This window comes from Cyprinus carpio, chromosome B1 (assembly GCF_018340385.1).
Source record: "Cyprinus carpio isolate SPL01 chromosome B1, ASM1834038v1, whole genome shotgun sequence".
Taxonomy (NCBI): domain Eukaryota; kingdom Metazoa; phylum Chordata; class Actinopteri; order Cypriniformes; family Cyprinidae; genus Cyprinus; species Cyprinus carpio.
The window spans coordinates 1,320,916-1,344,529 of NC_056597.1; the positions used below are offsets into that span (position 1 = coordinate 1,320,916).

At 35.0% G+C, this 23,614-nt stretch overlaps 2 protein-coding genes across 3 annotated transcripts; one reads left to right on the forward strand and one right to left on the reverse strand.

Annotated features, from left to right (window-relative positions):
• Window positions 1–1,078: 1,078 nt before the first annotated feature.
• Window positions 1,079–18,847, reverse strand: npy1r (neuropeptide Y receptor Y1). 2 transcript variants are annotated; one of them, XM_019115144.2, is made up of 3 exons: window positions 18,658–18,847; window positions 11,525–12,366; window positions 1,079–1,719 (listed from the first exon to the last, which is right to left on the reverse strand). In XM_019115144.2, exons 2-3 carry the CDS (start codon window positions 12,251–12,253, stop codon window positions 1,303–1,305), a joined length of 1,146 nt encoding a protein of 381 aa, XP_018970689.1. In that variant the 5' UTR covers window positions 12,254–12,366; window positions 18,658–18,847; the 3' UTR covers window positions 1,079–1,302. The 2 variants fall into 2 exon arrangements, with proteins under 2 accessions (XP_018970689.1, XP_042572077.1); XM_042716143.1 differs by having other exon boundaries at window positions 18,093–18,847.
• A 2,315-nt stretch (window positions 18,848–21,162) lies between these two features.
• Window positions 21,163–23,206, forward strand: med28 (mediator complex subunit 28). The gene is made up of 4 exons (XM_019115145.2): window positions 21,163–21,369; window positions 21,709–21,775; window positions 22,301–22,413; window positions 22,588–23,206. The coding sequence occupies exons 1-4, from the start codon at window positions 21,208–21,210 to the stop codon at window positions 22,783–22,785; spliced, it is 540 nt and encodes a 179-aa protein (XP_018970690.1). The 5' UTR covers window positions 21,163–21,207; the 3' UTR covers window positions 22,786–23,206.
• Window positions 23,207–23,614: the final 408 nt, after the last annotated feature.

Genomic DNA, 23,614 nt, shown 5'->3' on the forward strand with positions numbered 1-23,614 from the left:
CTCAGCAATAGGGGAGCTTGATAACCACTTCAATGGTCTTCTATTTATCATTTTGTAATTTCTGAGGGTAATTATAAAAATATATATATATATTTTTAGCTACTACACTTGTAATGGTAGTCTAAAAACTAAAACTTCAATGACCACAGTGACAATAAAACAAGTGGTGAAGGCATTACATTGGCAAAACTTTTTTTTTTCTTCTAATAATGAAGGAATAAATCTCAAAAAATCTACAGAAAATCTGTCAATAAGCAATAGTATATCACACACAACGTAATAGAGATAATTAATATCAAATTAGAAATAGCAAAGCATCAATTACAATCATCATGCATCTCTGAAGATGCACATTTATTAAACTATACTGACACATTCCTATTTGTTGGTTTGTGTGTAATATGGATTGAAAGTAACAAAACAGAACAAACAAAAAACTGTTTAAAGAAGGGCTACCCAATCCTCTCCAAAGACTTCGATTCTGGAGTGTTTTAATTCTGGTTTAATTATGGTATGGATCTAAACTCTGCAGGACACTGGCCTTCCGGGAGCAGGAATAAACCACTGTGAGCAACAGCACAAAAGCCTTGTTCACACTGACAGCATTTAAATGGCTGGAGGTTGCCGTGCCGCTCTGCACAGCTTTGTCACATCGCCAACAGTCGCTGTCACTCGTGACATCAGAAATTGCAAAGTCTCTTTGAAAATGAACAATGTCAGGTCTCTTTGTTGCTGCAAATTGCTGTCTGTGTGAATGCCTCTTAAAAAATGGCTTTTCTGCAGGCTTGGTTTGTCAAAGGAATAACTAAGAAGAAAATCAATTTAGTTTTGGTTTCAACACTCAGATCCAGCACAGAAACACTTCAGAGTTTCTCTTAAAAGTCACATCTGACATTCATTATACATTTAAATCCATCTTTGAATTTGGAACCTCTTGGGCTTTGCATTAATTTTCACGCAGCAAGTAGATTTCATCTTAGTGATCAAAGCTCAGTCCACTCGTCTGAACCACATACAATTTCTGTTATGTCTTCAGACGTTGACTCGGGCCCCATGAGGCCTCACTGATGCGGCACACAGGATGTTTGCAAGAAATGTATTCAGCATCCTTACTAGATATTGTATGTACAATTTTACGAGTATACTATAATACAGAGTTTGGAAAATAGTTGCAGCAATAATCCTTACATCAATCGTTATGTTTACTAACAATCACTCTTATTGTAAATGCACACTTTTGAACTAAATCTAAAGAGATGCATTTTTCAGAACACACACACGAGTATTGTTTACAAAACTGTACTAGAGATCTATGCTACTAATTTTCAGTGACATCTTAGACACATCTGTATGAATAGTTGACATTGCAACCATGTCATATTCATTCTCCCGTGCTGACACAATCTTGCAGAGTCGGAAGGCCCGGAGGTCACGCTGGAAGTTGCGGTTTAGGAACCCGTAGAACACCGGGTTTATGCAGACCGAGCACATGGCAGTCAAGTGACACAGCGAGAACAGGAGATTGTGGGTACAGTTCATAGCCACTTCGTGGTTCCAGTCGATGACAGCGTTAAAGACGTTCAACGGGAGCCAGCAAACCGCAAATGCCACGACAATGGAAAAGAGCATGATGTTAATCCGTTTAGTCTCACTGCTACGGTATTTGTTTTCCCGTAATCTGTCCATCATGTTATTACGCCGCTGCAGACGTGTGTAGATCTGAGTGGAAGAGAAGAGGGGGACAAATAAACAATTGTTTATTCATATCTTATATATGAGAGTGTTTCTTCAATTACAGTACGAACACTTTTAGCCCAGTGGACATTTAGAAAATGATCATTATTTTCATTCCTACAATTTCAAATGGTCTAAAACCTAGGGATGCACAATAAATATCGGCACGAAACATCTGCAAAACATGCACAAAATATGATCTTGGTTTTGCGCAGCTTGTCAGTGAACAACGGCTCTGTGTAGTAAATGCTGCTCCATGTGAAAGCACGCACGTGTAGAGATTTACCGCTGATTACAGAACCTGCTTTACTGACGAGATGCGCATTAATATCATGCCGATATTTATTGTGCATCCCTACTAAAAACTAAAACTTGACCCCAGTGAACATAAAATAAAATGCCATTACACTGAGATTTTTTCTTTTAGTTATAAAGGAATAAATCTCAAAAATATATTGAAAATCTGTCAGTAAGCAATTGTATTTCACATATATCACATATAATATTCAAGAGAATACTAATATCCTTAATAAATTAGAAATAGCAACACAACATTTTGTTCAGTTATATTATGTATAAATGCAGACGTACATTGCATTAAACTACTGAGATATTTCATTTTTGTTTGCCTGTGTATGATGTGAATTAAGAGTATCTTATCAAAACAAAAACAAAAGAAAAAACAAAAACAAAACAAAACACAAAAATCATCATGTGATTATGGCACTGGAGAAGAGAAGAGGGAAACAGATAAGCAATCATATAATCTCATATAAGGGTGTAAAAACAAAAACAAAACAAAACACAAAAATCATCATGTGAAAATCATCATTTTTATTTATGAAGAAATTTGTCCCAAATATATATCACTATATCAATTATATTTTTTTCCCCCAATATTTTTTTTTCTTTTTGTGAGAGTTTTTGCAATTTCTTTTACTTTTTTTGAATGTTATGAATATTTTGTTTTGATTTTTGTAGTATAGGGGATAGTTTGTTTTTTTATTTTTATTATTTTAAAATTGTATGTATTATTTTATTGTATGTAGCATTATATGTGTATATAGTGAATGTTTTGTTTTTATTTTTATTGTTTGTTTGAGAGAGTTATTTTATTTGTATTTTTTAATTTGTTTATATTAATTAGATTTTTATACCGTTTTAAACAATATTTATTATGATGAATTCTCTTGTAACTGCATTTATGATTTATGTGTTTATGACATCTGGGTTATAAAATCTGGGTCTTGGACAAAAGTAAAAGTTTATACATAAAAGGCCTTTGAAAAGTCATAAAAATTATGGTCCAAAGCTTCCAAGTGGATTTTAATGTAATTTGCATCAAAAGGATTATCTGAATACACATTTACTACATACTTTAATTAGATTTGCAGTCTAAAATCAACTCCCTCCACCAACAACCACAGTACACAACCCTATGACATGCTCGCCGAAGCTCATAAACTATAGCTGACCTGAGGGCAAACCATCATTAAAAACAATGTGGGGGAAAAGCTGCTCTGACATTTCAGATGATGATCTTTGTGTCTGTGTGTGTGTGTTCAGGCTCTGTGTCTTTTATATTATTGAGTCAACACAAACTGACAGACAGAATACAAACAGAACACTCTTTAAGGACCACAAACACAATATTGCAAGTTAAATAATGGCATTACAACGTCACTGTGTTGTCACAGAATGTTAAAGTGCCTCAGTAAGCACACTGAACTTGCCAAAAACAAATCAAAGCAAGTGCATGGAGATTTCTCTCATTCCACTCTAACAACAAAGAGAAGACAGGTAAAATGAAAAGATGGGCTGGGAGGTATGGAGACAGATTAGTCTCAAATATAATTCACGCAAAAAACACGATTCACACATGCGTAAACAATTTCACATGCATGAAACCTAATTCACGTACACACAAAAAAAAATTCACACAGTGCGTGAAAAAAAACAAATATTCACAAAAAGCAATTCACATGCGCAAAATAAAATTATATATTCATAAAATACATTTCACAAATGCAAAACACAATTCGTAGATATACAACTGTGCACAAAAACCTTTGAATGTTTAAAATGTACGAGTGTCTGAATGTACAAATCGTCATTTACTACGAATCCACTCGGATTTGTGTGTGTGTGTTTTTGAGACTTTCCTGGCAGAGCTCTCTTCCCACGTGGGTCTGTCGTACTCTTTAGCCAATCAGATGCGAGCTTACCATTCAACCAAAAAAATACTTTATAATAACTGCACACTATTAATCATTAATTAAGCATTAGTAAACAGATAACTCATAATTTATAAAGCATTAATAGACATTAATAAGCAGTTTATAAATACAGATATAAATGCTTTATTCTTGATTTAAAAGCATATCTATAATGTGTTTAATAATTTTTTTGTCATACTTTATTCATGATCAAGTTATCATTTCTCAATGAAGTATAGCATTATTTACAAACCAGTTATTTAGGAGTTGCCAGTGATTCATAAGATCACAAGAAATTGTAAGTAAATGTAGTAAATTCAGGTATTTATAAAGCATTTAGTAGTGGTCAGTTAACTATGTATGTGAGCTCATCTAAAGTGAGGACTAGTTATGCCTTGTAAAGCATTTATAAAGGATATTTAAAGGGCTCAGTTATCTTCTAAACAGGAAAATGAAACAAATACAACACAGTGATACAGAACATAGAAATATTAACAGCCTTTAAATCTAATTTGTAAAAGCTTTACAAGGCATAAATAGTCCTCACTTTAGATGAGCTCACAATAATAGTTAACTAACAACTACATATGTTTTATAACTACCTGAATTAACCCTGAATTACAGTAGAAATACATGTTAATAAACCCATTTATTAACCATCTAAGTAAATATTAATATATGTCTGAAAAAAATAAGATGTATGAATGCACATTTAAATAGTTTATTAATCATTTACTTACAATTTCTAAGTGATCTTATGAACCACTGACAACTCCTTAATCAAAAGTATAAAGCATTTCTAAATCAAGTATAAAGCATTTATATCTGTATTTATAAACTGCTTATTAATGTCTATTAATGCTTTATAAATGATGAATTAACTGTTCCCTAATGCTTAACTAATAATTAATAGCGTGCAGTTATTATAAAGTGTTACCAACTATATTACTTAAGTAAGATTATTCTAGTGTTAAAATATCTATTATTTAATTATTTATTTTTTTTTTATTTTTTAGTCAAATAATTTAATAAATATTAAACTAAAAAAGGTCATTTCAAATATTAATATATAACATTATTTAAATAATACTAAAATAACACTGATATATAAATATCTATATAAAGTTTTTCAAACATTAGACACTCACAAACAGAAATTGTGTTAAAGCAAGTAACCAAGCATTTTTTTGATAAGATCATTACTGAATTCTGATAAAACATAAATATTCTCATTATGTCATTTGCATATCATATTAAATATGTCACATAATATTAGCCTTTGCAATAGCTTATTTGGCTCCAAAAGGCAATTTAGATTGCACAAGACGAACCAGATTTCAACATTTCCCTCAAAATGTCCTATAAATAAAAAACATAATTTGCACAGTGGCATTAATTTTTAGTTGTGTGAGTTTGGATAGCTATGGGACAGAGCAGCTATGCCATTCTCAAAAGCCTTGTCTTTCTTTCCTACTGATGGAAGAACATTCTGTCCACTTAAAGCAGAACATCTGTACAAGCTCAACCCAGTGCATGTGCATTTGCATGCCTTATTAGCACAACAAGATGAATGAATTAATCATTAGTTCATCAGACGCACACAGATCAGAGTCTTGCAAGCACAAATGACTCCAGCCTCCTTCTATCTTTCCTCAGTTTTTCATTCTCTCTATTTTTTTGATGAATGGCAGCGTTGGCACAGAGTCCTGTGACCTGAAATAACTGCATGACACAAAACCCAGAGGCAGAGAGAGAGAGAGAATGAATACGCAGACTGAGATGAATGTGTTCAGAACTTATTATTTACTTCAGCTCAAATCTGAAAGCCAGCATTAGCCAGACTGAAACAGTGAATTTGTATACAGTATGGTATGCAATTTGTAGGTTTGACTCCATATCCAAATTAGTTCCATGGAAAGCTGGCTTTGTTTAGTGCGCTGATTAAATGTGATTCTAGGTCGATTTTACTGACAGCTGAACAAAAAAAGTCCCTCAGTCATTAGGACTCATAAAGTCGTTGGTTCATACAGAGAGAGAGACTGATCTGATGCAATCCGACAGTTGCTGCCCTGACCGGACAGCCAGAATCTTTGTTGGCTTCACATTCTGAAGTACTGGACCGTAGGATGCTTGGATGACAGTAGCACCTAAGGATCCAACTGAATATAAATGCTTTAGTCATACTCTGTGTTAGTGATAGATCAAGATAGACCAAAATGTTTTCCAGGGTGATTAATTGGCTGGTACATGGCCATTTTGAGATCACGTTATAAAATAAATCAAAATCTACTAACAATGCTGTCAATGAATAGCATATTTGAAATATTGTGGTGAATTTGAAGTAATTATGATGTCAAATAAGACTGATTTATTTGCCATTATTAAAGGGTAACACTTTTCTTTTTGTTATATAAAGGTTTTGGAAACATTTTAGAGTGCCTCCATCATTTACATAAAATAAGCCAATTACTACAAAAATACAGATTTTTTTGGAAACATTTTAGTTTTTTTTTTTTTTTTTTGCATTATTTTACCACATAAGAAGTCTGTATTATTTTTTTTTACCAGATGAAGGTGATTGATATGAAATATAAAACATGATATATATATAACACAATGAAAAATCAATGTAAATATCACTTGTGGATATTTTTTGTGCTTCATTTTAAGATTTAGCCAATAAGCAAAGCGGGTGAAAAAAAAATGTAATTATTGTGCATTCAGGAAAAGCTAGCTACAAAATTGGTCTTGAAATGAGACAAATGAGACACCGAAATGTGATTTCTATCACCATTGTTTCAATCACAGCATGTCATCAAACAAAATACATAATTTCAGAAGTGGGTTTTCATCTCTTTCATAAAAATGTGTCCACTGCTCAACAAATGAGTATGAAAAGTGCTTTTGCTTTTCTGTGATGCAAAAAAGCACCATTTTAAAATGACAGCGGCAGAGATGGAAAAAACACAAGTGAGGAAGAGGGGAAGAGAAAGAATGAGACAAATTTGGATATGTGTGCATGTGGGTGTAAGTGCTGTTCCATTTTTGAACTAACCTCCCGTGGTTAATTGGGTGTAAAAGTGACAAGCATCCTTGACAAAACTCGGTCATTTCACTTGAACACCAACAAACACTCAACAGCACTTGACAATCTGAACAGTGAGCCATCGTCATAATGATGGCAGGATGCTCATTCTGTCACCCCACACACGCATTTTCATTTTTACAACATAATAATCTTCATATTAAACCCATTACTGAGAAGCGGGAGCTTGTCACATGAATCTTCCTTTCCATTTACGCCATTCTTTACACATCATAAAGTTTTAAATCTTTTGTATTACAGCATATCTTTCTTAATTTTTTTAAATTATTATTACTTCTATTTTTGTGCCCTTTCCGGATGAGCCATTATGACTCATCCTTGTGATCTTGGGGGTCTTTGAATTTTTAAATGATCAGTTTTTGCACAGACCCTTTCTTCTCATCTTCTGTTTGCCACTTACTCATTTATTCTGCTATTCTCTGACCAATCCCACCCTCTCTCTCTCTTTTCTTTCAAAACCTGCAGCAGTACTGGGTTTATGTTGGCAATGAGCTGATGTGGCAGGTCATGTTGGCTGCTGGTCATGTTCAGTCAGAACATAAACTCTGTTTCACTGAGCTATGTCCAAAGCTACTGGATTCTAGGACGAAAAAAAAAAAAAACGATTTGTCCATATTTACATTAAATAAGGACGGAAGAGACGTGCCTTTTTGTTTGTGTGTGTGTTTATGATTGTATAATATTCAACTAGTTTTGTATCTGTTTCCATAGTCTGGATGAAAACACACATCCATTACTTCAACTAAAATAGCTTTATAAATATTATCAAATAATGAAGCTTCAACTGAAAGTAATGCCGACCCCCCCAATTCCAAGTCAGCCATTCACATCACTGTTACTAGGTCAAACACTGACTGACTCTTCTGCTTTTTTTTGCTTAGGGCTTTATAAAGTGTCTTGTTACTGAAATGCATAACGCATCATTTACCATGCTGTGCAAGAGGATGCCTAAGAGTCAGTCGAAAATTCAATAAAAATTGGATTTACAAAATGTATTTTATGGCTGGCAGGATTAAAATATCCATTAAATATCCTTAAAACAAAACTATTTAACAAATTTACCCAATCTGATTTCATTCTGCTTTTGGAAATCATACAATTAATCTAGCTTATTTTATTGTATTGACTGCCCTTGTGTTTAATGATATATTTTATAGTGTTTCAAATATTATATATAAGGTTTATACATCTAGCATTATTGTAATAGTAGACAAACTCAACTTAAAATATATAAAAATTAAATTAAATTAGCCTTAGTAAATTGACAATATAAAAGCTAACTATTTCATAAAAAAATAAATAAAAAAAACATGCCTGAATAATAACATATAATATGTATTTTACTATGGGGGTCCCTTACATGATTACATTCATCACATTTGGGTGGCATCAATAAATTTTGAAAACCCCTGGCCTATAGGCTACATGAAAGAAAAATTCTAAATACATTTTTACACATTCTACACATCTGAATTATGCACATTACTAAGAGACTGTTAAAAAACGTCTTGTGCCTCTCCTGGCGGATAACCACTGACTATTAAATTGAAATCTATCAAGTATGCCAGCTTAACATTTACAAATAAGTACCAAACCCACTTAATAAGCCTGAATAAATGTCAAACTGCAAAGCTCTCAGTGACGTCTCACCCACCCCTAACCTCCCTGGTCAGACATAAGCTGAACTCTCCAGGGACAGGAAAAGAGCAACAAACATATACAGTACATATGCTTGAATATCACAGTCTTCCACAGGAGACGTGTACTAGACTGTGATACAGCAGTCAGGATGTTGTAGGAGGGATTTGTTCTATTCTCTTCAGACTGACATAAGAATATGGAAGAAATTGGGCTCTCCACAGCCCACAGAGTGTCTTCTAACTGACTGACAGAGATGAGCGTTCCTCCAGTACCACAAAAAATTATACATTATTCAGTGTCGTGAGAAATTGTATTAATGTCTGTTTAGTATTCAAGAAAAACAAAACAAGGGGAAAATCTACTTTTCAACTTCATTTAGTATTCTGAAGTAGGAAAGATCAATAACATATGAGACTTTTATAATACTAAAATGGCTTCATTTGTTCTCACAGAGACAGCAATGAGATTAAACAAAAACAAACAAACAAAAAAAAAAAAAAAAAAAACCCCAGAGACTTTATGAAATTTCTGTCATTACTCACCCTTGTGACATTGTAAACCTGTAAGTTTATTTTCAGAGAATTGTAATATTGATCTTTTCTATAAAGCAAATGTTCCTCATAGCGACCACAGACAAAAACACATTATTAAATAATTATTAAATAAACAATATAATAAACTTGAATTGAATTAAAGTGGTCTGAATGATTCATGCACTATATGCCAACCCTTCTGAAGTCCTAATAGCTTTTTGTGAGGAACAGGCAATAATTTAAGTGAATTATTTCCTGACAATGTTGATCTCCACAGCAGCTCTCAAATCATATTTTGCCTATGATTCCTATGATGATGTCAAGGGTTCTACATCATGACATTTTGTTAAGAGACACTGAAGGACCAGTGACGTCTGATGATACTAACGTCCAGAATGCGTCATAGGTGGCATATCTGATTAGTGAACAGTGAAAAATGACTCCAGCACAAGGTCAATCTAAACTTGAATTAAAATCACTGTGGAAAAGATCTATATATAGATCTTCTGTATATTTGTTTGTTGGTCTTTGTGAATGTTCCACAGAAAGAAAAAAAAACAGCAAGCGAGTTTTGAGAGTACATAACGACACAATTTTCATTATTTCATTTGATTGAACTGAATATATTTTTCATTATTTCATTTGATTGAACTCAATTGTCATGCGTGTCTCATCAGTAAAGCCGGTTCCGTGATTAGCGGTAAATGTCTGTCACCTGTTTTCAAACGGGAGCGGCAGTTTATACACAGAGCCGTAGTTCACTGACAAGCTACGCAATATTCTGTTCATAATTGAGATTAATCGCATTCGATTATGAACACGATATTGCCTAGCTTGTCAGTGAACTACGGCTCTGTGTATGAACTCCCGGTGCATTTGAAAACAGGTGACGCATATTTACCGCTAATCACGGAACCGGCTTTACTGATGAGACACGCATGACAAATGCATGCGATTAATCGTGCAGCCCTTATTTATTCGATTTTATTGGAATGGGCTTTAATGTTTATTCTCTGTTTAAATATGTATGTGTTTAATCGTGCAGACTTTATACTGAGTGTCCTTAAATACAATGTACCTACATTTAAATTTATCATTTGTTACAGTGCACTTTTACATGTTATTACATATGTTATTACACATGTTAGTACATACATGTTATTACATTATACTTATATTACACATTGTACTCCCCTGTAATTACATCTGTAATTAATTTCTAGAATTATCTATAATTATGCTGTTTACCCTTCCTTTACCCCTTAAACCTAATCAAACCACCAAACCTGCCTCTAACCTTACCCGTGTCCTTCCTCGATAGCAGCAAAAGTATTGCAATTCAACATGAACACAACAGATAGACAGATTGCTGTATTCCTGTGATGGCAAAGCTGAATTTTCAGCAGCCATTACGCCAGTCTTCAGTGTCACATGATCCTTTAGAAATTATTCCATACTATTACCAATTTTGAGAACAGTTGTGCTACTTAATATGTTTGGGAAAACCGTTATTTTCAGGCAGGATTCTTTAATGGACAGAAAATTTAAACAAACAGAATTTATTTAAAATAGTTTTTTAACAATGTATAAATGTATACTGTCACTTTTCAACAACTGAATGTATCGCTGCTGAATAAAAGTATTAATTTCTAAAGTATTAAAAAGTATTTTAAAAAATACAATTTAACTTACCTCAAACTTTTGAATGGTACTACTGTATGTGTAAAAATATAGGTATACATGAATCATACATGACATAGACTTACACATATTGGGCCAGATTTACTAACAGCTTGTGTCAACGCAAACCATCTTTTGGTTTTAAAATAATACTGTCAGGATTTACTAAAGAATCAGTGCTGAAAATGTGTGGACACAGTTATTTTTGCACCTGAGCTTATTGAATAAGCATTTGTAGGAATTTCCCTTTCAGACACAAAATTTATGGGAGGAGAGTATTAAAATGAATCACGCAACGTGATTTACTAACGTCTGCACTTGTCAAATTACTGATATTTGTGCAAATATTTAACGCCCAAAAAAAGCATGTCTTGAAGCAGACAGTAATTTGTTGTGCTCTTGGTAGATTGCGCTGGACATTATTGAAATGATCTGGCTGCGTCTGTGTTCTTCACTGTGTGCATTGTTAGTAAAACAGCCGCAGAATTTTCCCCTCCCACTCGTGCTTTTATAGAACTGCGCTCTAATGCTAATTTGCCCTGTTTAGTAAATCTGGCCCTTATTCTTTTACAGTTTGCCACCGTGTCTTCTTACTCGTCTCTCTCTGGTCTTACCTTCAAGTAACAGATGAAGATGAAGGTGAGAGGAGTGATGTACTGCAGCACCAGCATGCCAGTGGTGTAGGTGAGCTTGATTTCTCTGGAGGGCCACTCCTCCACACACACCACCTTTCCCCTGTAATGCTCCTGAAACACTGAGGGCAGCTGCTTCAGCGGGGCATCGGTCACCCTGGAGAACAACAGAAAGGGCGTAGCAGTGAGGGTGGCCAGGGCCCAAGTGAGGCTGATGCCCAGACAGGCGTGGTTCAGGCTTGGCCTCCATCCGCGAGGGTGTAGGATGAGCTGGTGTCTCTCAATGGCGATCAGAACTAAGGAAAAGATGGACACCGAGACGGAGCAGCACTGGACCAGGCTGTTGAGTTTACACATGACCGCGCCGAACACCCAGTGGTCCATGAAAGTGTAGATGAAGGTGAACGGCAGACACACTAGGGACATCAGCAGGTCTGATACAGAGAGGTTTGCGATTAGGACGTTTGTTACGTTGTGAAGTTCCCGCTGCCGTGCGATGACGAGGATGAGAGCCAGGTTGCCGACGACACCCAAAAGTACCACAGCACTATAGGCAATGGCCATCACAACAAACAAAGCGTGGCTGCCAAAGCACTCATCTCCATATGCGATTGTGGAGAGGTTAACGAAGGAGCAATTCGATATGTCCAAATTCGAACAGTTCAGAGCAGTGATTGGTGGAACTGGTGGAGAGAGGGCGGAGTCTGGCATTGTTCCACCTCCTATGCAGTTAGTTGGTGTTGGTTTATATCAAGTGATCATAGACTCTTTCCTTCCAGGTAACAACCTTTGCAGGACCATGTTTTAGTAATTCTGACAACACACTGTGGAGACATAAAAAAAAAACATTTCAATCAATACTCAGAAAAGACAAGGCAGTATCTACTGTCATGTTTGATTACGGACCAATCCAGTTATAAAAATCAATAAATGTTTCCTTCAGTCATATTTAATAAAGAGTTGTTTTAATCTTCTAGCATCACCTTTTCTATTGACCTTAGCCTTGTTGACCTTTATTTCTAAGACTTATATTACACTTTGAAAGGGCAAGTAATACACATTTAATTGTTTAATAATTATAAATCATCCAACAGCATTCCACAGGCAATATAATAACATTACAAAATAATAATAATGTTTTCCATTTCTAAAAGCAGTTTAATTAAGCCTGCATGGTATGCATGGAATTGAGAAGTTAATTAAGATTTTGGCACTCGATTCTTTTTTAAAATTAAGCCATCAAATACTCCTGAATAAATTAAATGAATAAAACAATTGGATTTTGGCCCATGTACACAGACACACACACACACACACATGAATGTGTATGAAAGAACATCTCGTGTCATGTTATCTCGTTGCAGAAAGAGGTCAATAAAACAGCTTTCAAACAAAATGTCTTGTAGTTCATTTACCTCAGGCAAGTCATCACATCACATCCACAGCTAGTTAGTTTGCTGGAGAAAAGTCTAGGGAAGAGCATTTCACCAAATATTAGACTATATACTCATTATATTTTACGTTACGTGTAAGTGATGTCTTAATTATTTAATGTATGCTTCATAAATAAATTTGTTATGAAACAAGTTATGACAGCCACTGTGTAAATTATTATATTTCAATAACATAGAAATTTTATAATTTAGAAGTTAATTTAAAAACTGCATTATGTGCAGTTTGCATACAATGTACGTTTGCATACATTTTTTTTTTAAGTTGAGTGTTGATTAATTAAAAGGAAACAGAAATTTTATTTAATTTTGGGCTCTGTTGTTAATTGTAACCTTACACCAATGTAAAAGGACTCCCTAGTTTAAAGCCAAAGCTGAGGTAGATGTTTATCCCTAAGAAAATTTTGAAGGGGTCATATGATGCTTATTTAAATATCATTATTTTGTGTATTTAGTGTAACCGAATATGTTGACATGCTTTAATGTTCAAAAAACACATTATTTTTCAAATACTGTACATTATTGTAGGTCCTCTATGCCTCGCCTCTCTCAAATTCGTTTTCTACAAAGTCCCTCCTTCTGACAAGAGCAGTCTGCTCTGACTGGCCAACTGACCCAGTGCATTGTGATTGGCTGATCACCGCAAGCACTCGTCGGAAATGTAACGCCCAAATGATTCCAGCTCAAAACATGACTCCGTCACCTCCTGGTTGACGTCACAGCCTTGTTGGGACATGGTGGCCATCCACTACTCCATCCATCTGGACCATCCAGGGTTGCATGACACTCATCAGTAAACAAGACTGTTTGAAAATTAGTATGTCTGGGCCCACTGTAACCGTTTCTGCTTGTGAGCATTGGTTAGGGGTGGCCGAGTAGTAGGTTTATGCACCAGCAGCTTCAAATACCTGTTTGCTACTTTGTAATGGCATTTTAGCAGCTGCTCTCTTAATCCGATGAATTTGTCTGGCAGAAACCTTCCTCATTCTGCCTTTATCTACACGAACCTGTCTGTGCTCTGAATCAGCCACAAATCTCTTCACAGTACGATGATCATACTTAAGTTTTCGTGAAATATCTAATGTTTTCATACCTTGTCCAAGGCTTGCACTATTTGATTCTTTTCGGCAGCAGAGAGATTCTTTTTCTTTCCCATATTGCTTGAAACCTGTGGCCTGCTTAATAATGTGGAACGTCCTTCTTAAGTACTTTTCCTTAAATTGGGCTCATCTGGCAAACTAATTATCACAGGTGTCTGAGGTTTGTTTCAGTGATCCAAAGAGCCCTGAGACACAATATCATCCATGAGTTTAATTGAAAAACAAAAAATTTAATGTTTATGACACTTACATCCAATTTGCATAATAATTTGGAACGCGGTGTAAATGTAAAGACAGTTAATAATGTCCTTAGTTTTACCATCAGTTCAAGACCGAAAGGGGAACAGAGTCACGTGACAGACACAGTGATGAAGCTGTATGTATTTGCAGTTCACAAGCCACGGACGGTTAAGACAGCTGACTCCACAGTGTGACCATGTCTCTCTCTCTCTCTCTCTCTCTCTCTCTGCGTTCGCCTAGATACACACAGCATCTCCCTGACATTGCTGCTTCAACACTAACTCCGGTTACTGAAACCACGCCTTCTTCCTTTGCGTGAACATTTGGGTGACATTACACAAATATTTCCACATCGTGACGTAGACATGTGGGGGCGTGTTTGAATGAGCCGTTTTAGGGGGGCGTGGCAGAGTCTTAACTTTGATAAAGAATATCTCTTTGGATTTGAGACTTTAGTCTTTGCAACTTTACAGATCTTCTTCATGCACCAAGAGCTTGTAACACTCCAAAGAGAAAGGAAAAATTGAAATCGCATCATATGGCCCCTTTAATTATAATTGAATTTATTATAAAAAAAGAGCGATTTGTTCAGTAAAACTTTGTTTAAACTATTAAAAAGCTATTTTGTTGAGTTTTTTCCTCCTGCTGTACCAAAACCATACCGAACCTTGACATCAAAACCGAGGTATGTACTGAACCGTCATGATTACGTACCATTACACCCCTAGACACTTAACACCTGTTGCATGTACCTTCTAAAGTTAGAACTATAAATTGTGCATGATTACAAGCAACTAACCATAAATCAAACCGATTGAACAGTACACATCATAGATAGGTCTTAATTATAAATAGTTTTACTTCCAGACATAAGCACAGACATAAACTATATGAATTACTTGTGTTGGTCTATATAGCAGAGTTAGAAGCAGGTTGTCAAGGTAACAGAGGTGGCAAAGCCTCCTGTTTCTAGGTCTCTGGTTCTTTCATCTGGGGCTCCCTTTTCTGCGGTCTCTATCAGCAGCCAATTTCAACTCTAAATTCACCGGTTTATAATTCAGCAGTTTAAGTTATTGTAAATACATTGTATGAATATATATTTAAACAACATAAACATTACCGGAAGCCCAGCCGCGAATCTCTAACTAACCTTTCTTATTCATAGTAGGCCAATATGTATACAGTACAATAGTCTCGTGCGCATGAACTGCAACGGGATATGCAGACGGTTTGCTAATCCCAGTAGACCGAGGCTAAATGGCAGGCTGTTCACATGCTCTGTAGAACGGTACCGTCAAGGGAATACTCTGCACAAAGTGACCTTAAGAGTAGACTAGGCTACAAAGGGAATTCGCCAGCATTTGAAGCAGGCACTTAAATGTCAAGATGGAGCGGAAGTCATTCATTTTCCTTTGCATGTCTGTAAAGGGAAAATCTAATTAGGTGTGCAGAGTATTAAAAATGTATTCCAGCAATGTTGAATTAGATTATAAACTACTGAGAAGTCACTCAAAAAACACAATGTCACTTAATACTCAAGGAATGTTTGAAGGTGGTTAACAATGGACAACAGATGGCAAATGCTACGACAAATAATACAGCCTAGTAGTGTTTAATGTTCCAACAGAACCTCATTAATACATAAGCTTTGTGAATAATAGTCTCTTATCACACTGACATTTATCTTGAATCATTTAACAGACCCTTTTATTCAAAGCGACTTAAAAATGTGGAGCGATTCTTCATAAGGAGGTGGTAAGGAAGGGGTGCCATAAGATTGTTCAGAGAACTACACACTAGAACAGAGATAAAAGGGAAAAACGGTGAAAGAAAAGTGTTATTGCATTAGCAGGTAGGTTAGGGTCGAGCGTTCACAGAAGAGATGCCTTTAGATGTTTTTTGAAAGTTGCAAGATGCTGCTTGGCTGTTCGGGTATCTTGGGTATATTATGCATGCATAAAGCATATCAGGGTTTAAGACTTTGGTAGTTTTGCTTTAATAGAATAGAGCGTTCACTGAATGACAATATGACAGGTCTTGTTGCTTGTCTCTTGAAAAGATCTGTTTAACAGCCATAAAACCTCAGACAAGTTGCACTGTTTAAGTTGCCATGAAATGGAATTTCATCCTACTACTGGTTTTCTAAATGTACTGATCTTATTGGAAATGATTCATCCATGCATACATTTCACTTTTTTTTGACCTTGTATTTTTTCATCAAAATGTCATTACTCCATGTTCCAGAAAAAAACAGCTTCTCTCTGGTGGCATATATTGTGGTTTTTATTGGTATTTTTTTAAATTTTTTTTCAAATAGAAATCAGTTGATATATAGTGGGTTTATAGTAATATTCCAGTGCCTTGTTTTAGGATCTGCCATCTTTTGTTTGATCTATATCCAGTCCTATTCCAGTGCCTTGTTTTAGGCTACTGTCCTACAGATATCAGCTCCAACCCCAAACAAACACACCTGAAGCAGCTAATCAAGGTGTTCAGGGCTACTTGATAAATACAGACAGGTGTGTTGGAGCAGGGCTGGAACTAAAGTCTACAGGATGGTAGCTCTCCAGGAGCAGGGTTGGAGATCCCTGCGTTTGAGTGTCCACGGTTTCTTGTATTGTTGATGGTCACAGAAGTAATTCTCAACTGTCCTAAGTAGGCCAGTAGTTCACATTAGTGTAGCGGGATAGGTCACCCCAAAATAAACATTTTGTCATTTTTTACTCACCATGAAGTTGTTCCAAATCTGTATGCTGTTATTTTTCTCTGAGACACAAAAAGAGATTTATGAAGAATCTTGATTACATCTTAAGTAGTCAGTGCAAACTGTGCGCTATAATCAAAATTTTCTGAAACCAAGTGAACGAATAGTTTTGGCTCTTTTCAGTTAACCAATTGATTCAGTTAAAAAGTCAGACTGAACAATTTGTTTATAAGTCAGACTGATTTGGTTCAAGATCAAGTTCAATTCACAGATTAAATTGCAGCTCAACTTAACGCGAAGAAAGCCAGAGGAAAAATTAGTCAATAATAATAAATCTGCTAAATGATTAAAGCGAAATGTTAATGAGATAAGAAATAATTATTTGCACAGTTTACATATTAATGAAGCTCCACTTGAACATTAAACAGGGATAGCATTAGACATTTTCCATAACAATAAAAGAAACTAAACATACTCTATTATTCTTACTTTTTATTATACTGAGGGTGTAATATTTGTCATTTCATTGGCCGTATGTGGATTGTCTACACTATAACATAAAAATCTTTTGTGAATTCAAAAATAAGTATGATCAATATTGGTCAACACAGTGACATATTAACTGACAGAAGAGGCAAGGAGAAAATTGGGAAGCTAAACAGAGAAAACAGATTTCTTGAATGATATCTGATGCCTGAAGTCTTTTATGTACTATAAAAACCTCTAATGATGCAAATTTAATGAAGAAATATAAATAATATATCAGAATCACAAATATCGAATCCCGATCCATAGTGTAAAACTGTACAAATCAGTATTAAAATATAAAAAAACATGTCTGTCTTCTTTCATAATACACATAGCATCAAACATCCTTTGGCTAGAATGATGACACAAAATGAACTTTGATATTTTCAGTCTGCACCAGGAATTTATAGAGCACCATAAAAGACAAATTCACATGTATGACAGTATGACAATAATATACATCTAGTGTTGAAATACAATCTTGATAAGACACAAAAAGAGAGGATTTGAGCTCACCAAAATATTACCTTAATGTCTCCTCTCAACAATCTGAAATGTGCCATTACATCCTAAAGAGAAAGATAAGCCCATCCAAGAAGAACATTTAGGCGCGAGGCATCTCCTCAATGTTCTCTCGTTCCCAGGAGAGACAGTTTCGATGACAGCATTAAAATCAATTATTGCGCGTTTAGCCTCCAAACTCCTGAGTTAAGTGCTTTCAGTTAGTGTATCGTAAACAGGTCAAAGTCCTGCAGGTACTTCAGTCCTCATAACCTAATGATCCATTTCTTCTTGTTCAGCAGCTGAGCTTCTGGGCGGGTAAAGTTTAATTTTAACGCATTATGAAATTAACAAAACCTATTTATCCAACATTTATCTGCGTTTTCAGCTGAAGCCAAAACGTGTTATAGTGAATCGCGTCTTGACGCACAAAATAACATCAACCATAGTGAGGAAGATCGAATCTCCCTGCGTTGCTGGTTGTTCTTAAATAATAACATGCCATTTTCATGCACGAAAAAAAAAAAAGGTAGTGACGATCGAGTGGAGAGATTCAGCATGTTTCCAAAAAAGCGCGTTCCAGAGTCTTACCTGCGGCGCTTCACGCGCGGTCAGACCTGAAGTCTCCATCAGTCTGAGTGAGTGAACGTATGTGTGCAGCACTGACAGCTGGCTCGACTGCGCCTCTGCACAAGCGTTGCTCACGCGTTGTCTACATGGCTGTCCGAAAGCACCAAACACCACCAATTCACAGCATGACGCGGTGATGCATTCATAGCATGACACTTATTCAAGAGCTGCTGAAAACTGGTCTAGTTCTTGTAGAAAAACTATTCACAGGTTTTTATTAAAGCATTGTCATTTGATAGCCTAAATGCTCTTTGCACTTTATTAACATATGGTTCCTTTTTTTAGTGGGAATATTGTTGCGTTGTTCACGGTGCTTTTTCTTTGTCTTCTTTTTTTCAAATTAGTAAAACATCCTGAGCCTTGTTTCAGTAGGCTAGCTGCATAAAGGTTGATGTAGATACCACCCTGCTGAGAAAAAAAACAAAAAAAAAACAATAGAAACCGTCACAGAAATTCTAATGGTTTCCACAACAAATACTATTACATAGATTACAAACCATCGTCTTTTTTTAATTAATTAATGGTTTTTTTTTTATTTTGTTTTTTTTGGTATTTATTTAGTTTTTATTTTTTTTTTTTTTAGCAAGCAATAGATGGTGGGTGATTAATTGTAGGTAGAGAGAAGGTAGGTTAATTACAGTTTCCATTATAACCAGTAAAACCATTACACATTCTGTGATGGTTTCTATTTTTTATTTTATTTATTTTTTTCAACAGGGCAACCAGCTAACAAAATATGTTCTAAGAAGGTTTTGTTAACGTTCACATTAAGTTAGAAAATATTATTTTTAATGTTTTCTTAATGTTAAAATCGTTTTTAGAAATGTTATTAAAACTCGTTTTCCTGGTAATGCAAACGTTAGAGAAATCTTTAAGGAGACGTTGGGTATGTGTGTGTTCAACCGGTTAACTTTGAGCGAACGTTCTACTGACGTTACTAAGAATGCTTGTTTATATCTCTAAGATAATCTTGTCAGAACATTAGCCAACGTTCTGAGGACGTGTCCTGTTATTTGAAAAAGTCCAGTTACACATGTTGGTTTCAAACATAGGCTATAGTTCAAAAAACTCTATTAAATTATAATATTTTCTGTTAATTCTGAAATTTCATTTTTTTTTAATAGCTGTTAGGTAAACAAGTGAACAGAATAAATCACACTGGCATACACTAACGCATGATTGATGAGATTGATGATTTTAACCAAAAAGATTGAGTTCAGTTCTCAGGACAAAGACATTTGTCATACATGTCAGGTCAAGGCAAATTCAAGTTGTATTTTATTAGCAGGCTACATTTATGCAATTCATCCTGTTACTTTATATTTTAGTTGTTTTGTAAATTTGTTTTGGTTCTGGTCGATAGAATATAAATATTTAGTAGGTTTTTTGTAGACAAGACTTCAAGTGTCTCAGAATTTGCCATTTAAAAATAAACCAACCTGACAAAAGCTGTGGAATTAGTTCCAATACACCCAGTGAAACGTTCAAATGGGGCTGAAGGTGTGATGTTGTGAAACCTCTCTTACTGAATGGAGCAGCGCCACCTGGTGGAATAAAGTAGTGAGAAAACGAGTTCAAGTGGATGTTAATGGATAAAACTGAATTTGAAATCCATATGAAAATAGACGAAACGTTTTACTGTATTTAAAAGTTTTTAGGCTCTTCCAAAATAATTTTTCTGTCATTGTGAATTCTTTCTTTCTTTCTTTCTTTTTCCTTTTGACATGAAACATGAAAGAGACGAACATTTGGTAAAACTATGTTGTCCAATAACTTCTGACACTTAATGACAACTAGACAGATGCTCTACAGATTTCACTTGCGGTCACTTTTTATCTGGCTGGTTCTTTTTCCACAAGCTTTTTTTAAAAGGTCCAAGTCGTGGGCTGAAATCTTCAAAGTCTGGATTTCAGGACACAATGGATACAGAATAAGAATAATAAAAAAATACTTTAGGTGGCCTATACTTTTATGTCCCAAGAATTTGTTTTATTAAAACAGATTTAAACTTTATTTCTTTCTTTCTTTTTCATTTTGTTATTAAATCTGTCTTGAAGATATGTTACATGTCTTAAACTTTCACATTTTTTAATTTTTTAATTATAAAAAAACAATGTCATGAATTAGATATTGCATGCATGCTCTAAAACAAAGAGTAAAATACATAGACATACATACATTTGAATAAATATTGTGGACAAATTATTTTTCAAAAAATATGTCTCAGGCATCATTTCAACCACAATGAACAATTTTGCCCTGATCAAAGTTTAATAATAGATGAGATGAAACCTGGTTTTGATTGAGATTTGATGTGTAGCACTGTGTGGCGGAAATATTAAAGCTAATGCCATTTATTTAGTTAGTTAGTAAAAACATAAATAGGCCTAAACGGCACGCATGAATTGCATCGCCCGTCCTGTGCACTAGGTGGCGATACCTTACATCTTCAATAGACTTAGACGTCTTTTGATGCACGCGAAAGAGTTGTTGTTGACTTGTTAGTGGAAAATGGCGTCGTCCATGGGCGGTATGTTCCCCGGTCAGCAGCCTCCTGGATCTCATCCACCTACAGGTCCTGGTGGTCCAGGTCAGCCAGGGCTTCTCACAGGTCCTCCTGGTAACAGAGGGGCAAATAACACTTTAGTAGATGAGCTGGAGGCTTCTTTCGAGGTGAGCAGATCGATAAAACTGCTGCTGCTTATGTGCCGGTGATACATTTTCTGTACAATTATACAGAGAGCGACGGTTTCTAGATAGATCATCAGCTGATTATACACGCACTGGACACTTTTTATATTTAATATGAATATATTCTTCTTTTATATTTAATATATATAAGCACATGCTTCATGCATGCAGTAGAACTGAATTGTTTACGTAATCAAAACGGTGTTCATTAATTTGTCAGTAAAGTTGTTATTCTTTTATATTTTAGTCTGTATGATCAGTGGTGTTATTATACTAGATTTTGTCATGTAATCTGTCCTTTACTGTTTTTGATTACCACAGGCGTGTTTTGCATCTCTTGTCAGTCAAGACTATGTGAATGGAACAGACCAGGAAGAAATTAGGACTGGTAATTTCCCAGCTGTGTCCTCATGCTGTGATATCAGATAGATATACTCTAAACTGCTTCAAAAAATATCATATCAATATCGTGGTTCTACAAAATTCGATTTGTTGATTTATTGGAATCAAATGTTTCTATAGATTTTTTTACCACTCCATAAATCAGAAAATACTGTTAACAGCCAGAAGAAAAAAAATCATGTTTTAGTAGTAGAATGTTGTATAAATGAGGCAAATAGTATACAAACAAATTCTTTTAAAATTGTAAGAACATAGATAGGAATAAACAAGGAAAGTTTGGTATGTAAATGCTAAGTGGAGGTTTCTAGCGTAGTACATGAGGCAAAACTCATTTTGATAAAGTTTCTTTTAAAGTGTTGTAATTGAAATCTACAGACACAAATAGATAAAGTGTCATTTGGATGTTTTTCCAACCAGTCTGATAGATTATAAAAGTAAAATAGCCCAAAATCTTGAAATTGACCATTGCATGTAATGTCTTACCTTCTTTTTTCATGTTATGTATTTTAAGGGGTTGATCAGTGTATACAGAAGTTTCTGGATGTAGCCAGACAGACTGAATGTTTCTTCCTTCAGAAAAGACTGCAGCTGTCTGTACAGAAACCAGAACAGGTGGAAAAAGAGGTAAACAGATATTTTTGTTTTTAAATTCTCTGTGAAATTGCTTAAAATCCATCCATACATTATTTAAATCAATACCACCTTCATGAACATTTTATAACTCTTACAGTTCTATTATAATATTTGAAACATGCAGTATACTGTAGTCTAAACTATATGTGCTGTTCGGTGTTTCAGGATGCATCAGAACTGAAGAATGAACTCCAGAGGAAAGAAATGCTGATTCAGAAACATCTTACCAAGATCCATCATTGGCAGCAGGTGTTGGAAGACATCAACGTCCAGCATAAGAAGCCCACAGAACTGCCGCAGGGTCCACTGGCCTTCCTGGAACAGGCCTCAGCCAACATTCCTGCACCCATGAAACCAAACTGAAGTATGTACAGAGGTCCAGAAGCCTATCCAGACTGTGTTCCCGGGCCACTCTCTCTCTACACCCAGCAAATTGTACAATAAGCCTTTGTTGTGGACTGTGTTAGTAATGTTTTGTTATGTTATGTACATCCATGATGTGTTAAAGGACGTTACTGCCACTTCTCTCTCATGAGGAGTTTGTAGGTCTGCCAGAAGGAGGCCATTCTGAAGAACTCGAGCGTCTTTGACATTTAATCATCAGAATACTTAAAACTGAATTTGTTAGAAAATTGATGACAAGTTAATCACATTTTTTATATAACAAGCACAGATGTTCTTACAGCTAAAATGACCAGAAAGGGCTTTAGTTAGGGCTTTTGTTCATATTTTATTGAAATATCTTTTTTAGTTTAAAATAAACATGTTTTGTCACTACTGCAAATTGTGAGTTCTCATACATTACACTTTCTTTCACTACTCAGTGCTTTATTTTTTCCCTTCAACAGGCTGTGTCAATATAAGCAACATTTTTCAGTTATTTTCCAACTACTCACAAATCCTTTGCATTTGGATTTGAACATTTACTTCCCTTTTGATAAAATCCAAAAAAAAAAAAAAAAACCTAAGGCCTCTAACACAATTTGGCAGCAATAAAACAACCCATTAGTAATCCAAAATAAATATTTAAAAAAAAAAAAATTATAATGATTGCATTACAGTATTCAAATGTTATGTGCAATAAAATAAAATAATCTTACAGTACTGATGATCACCATCGAGAATAATTGGAAATATACAAAATAAAAAGAAAAATGAATTTGAAGTAAAAATATGTACAATTGTCATGGAA

What these genes read in the sequence shown, in the direction of transcription:
- npy1r (XM_019115144.2), bottom strand. Translation starts at nt 12,253, where the DNA reads ATGCCAGACTCCGCCCTCTCTCCACCAGTTCCACCAATCACTGCTCTG. An exon ending in TCTTCATCTGTTACTTGAAG is followed by an intron (nt 1,720 to 11,524) that starts GTAAGACCAGAG and finishes TCTTCCACTCAG; the next exon opens with ATCTACACACGTCTGCAGCG.
- med28 (XM_019115145.2), top strand. Translation starts at nt 21,208, where the DNA reads ATGGCGTCGTCCATGGGCGGTATGTTCCCCGGTCAGCAGCCTCCTGGA. An exon ending in AGCTGGAGGCTTCTTTCGAG is followed by an intron (nt 21,370 to 21,708) that starts GTGAGCAGATCG and finishes TGATTACCACAG; the next exon opens with GCGTGTTTTGCATCTCTTGT. An exon ending in CAGAACAGGTGGAAAAAGAG is followed by an intron (nt 22,414 to 22,587) that starts GTAAACAGATAT and finishes TCGGTGTTTCAG; the next exon opens with GATGCATCAGAACTGAAGAA.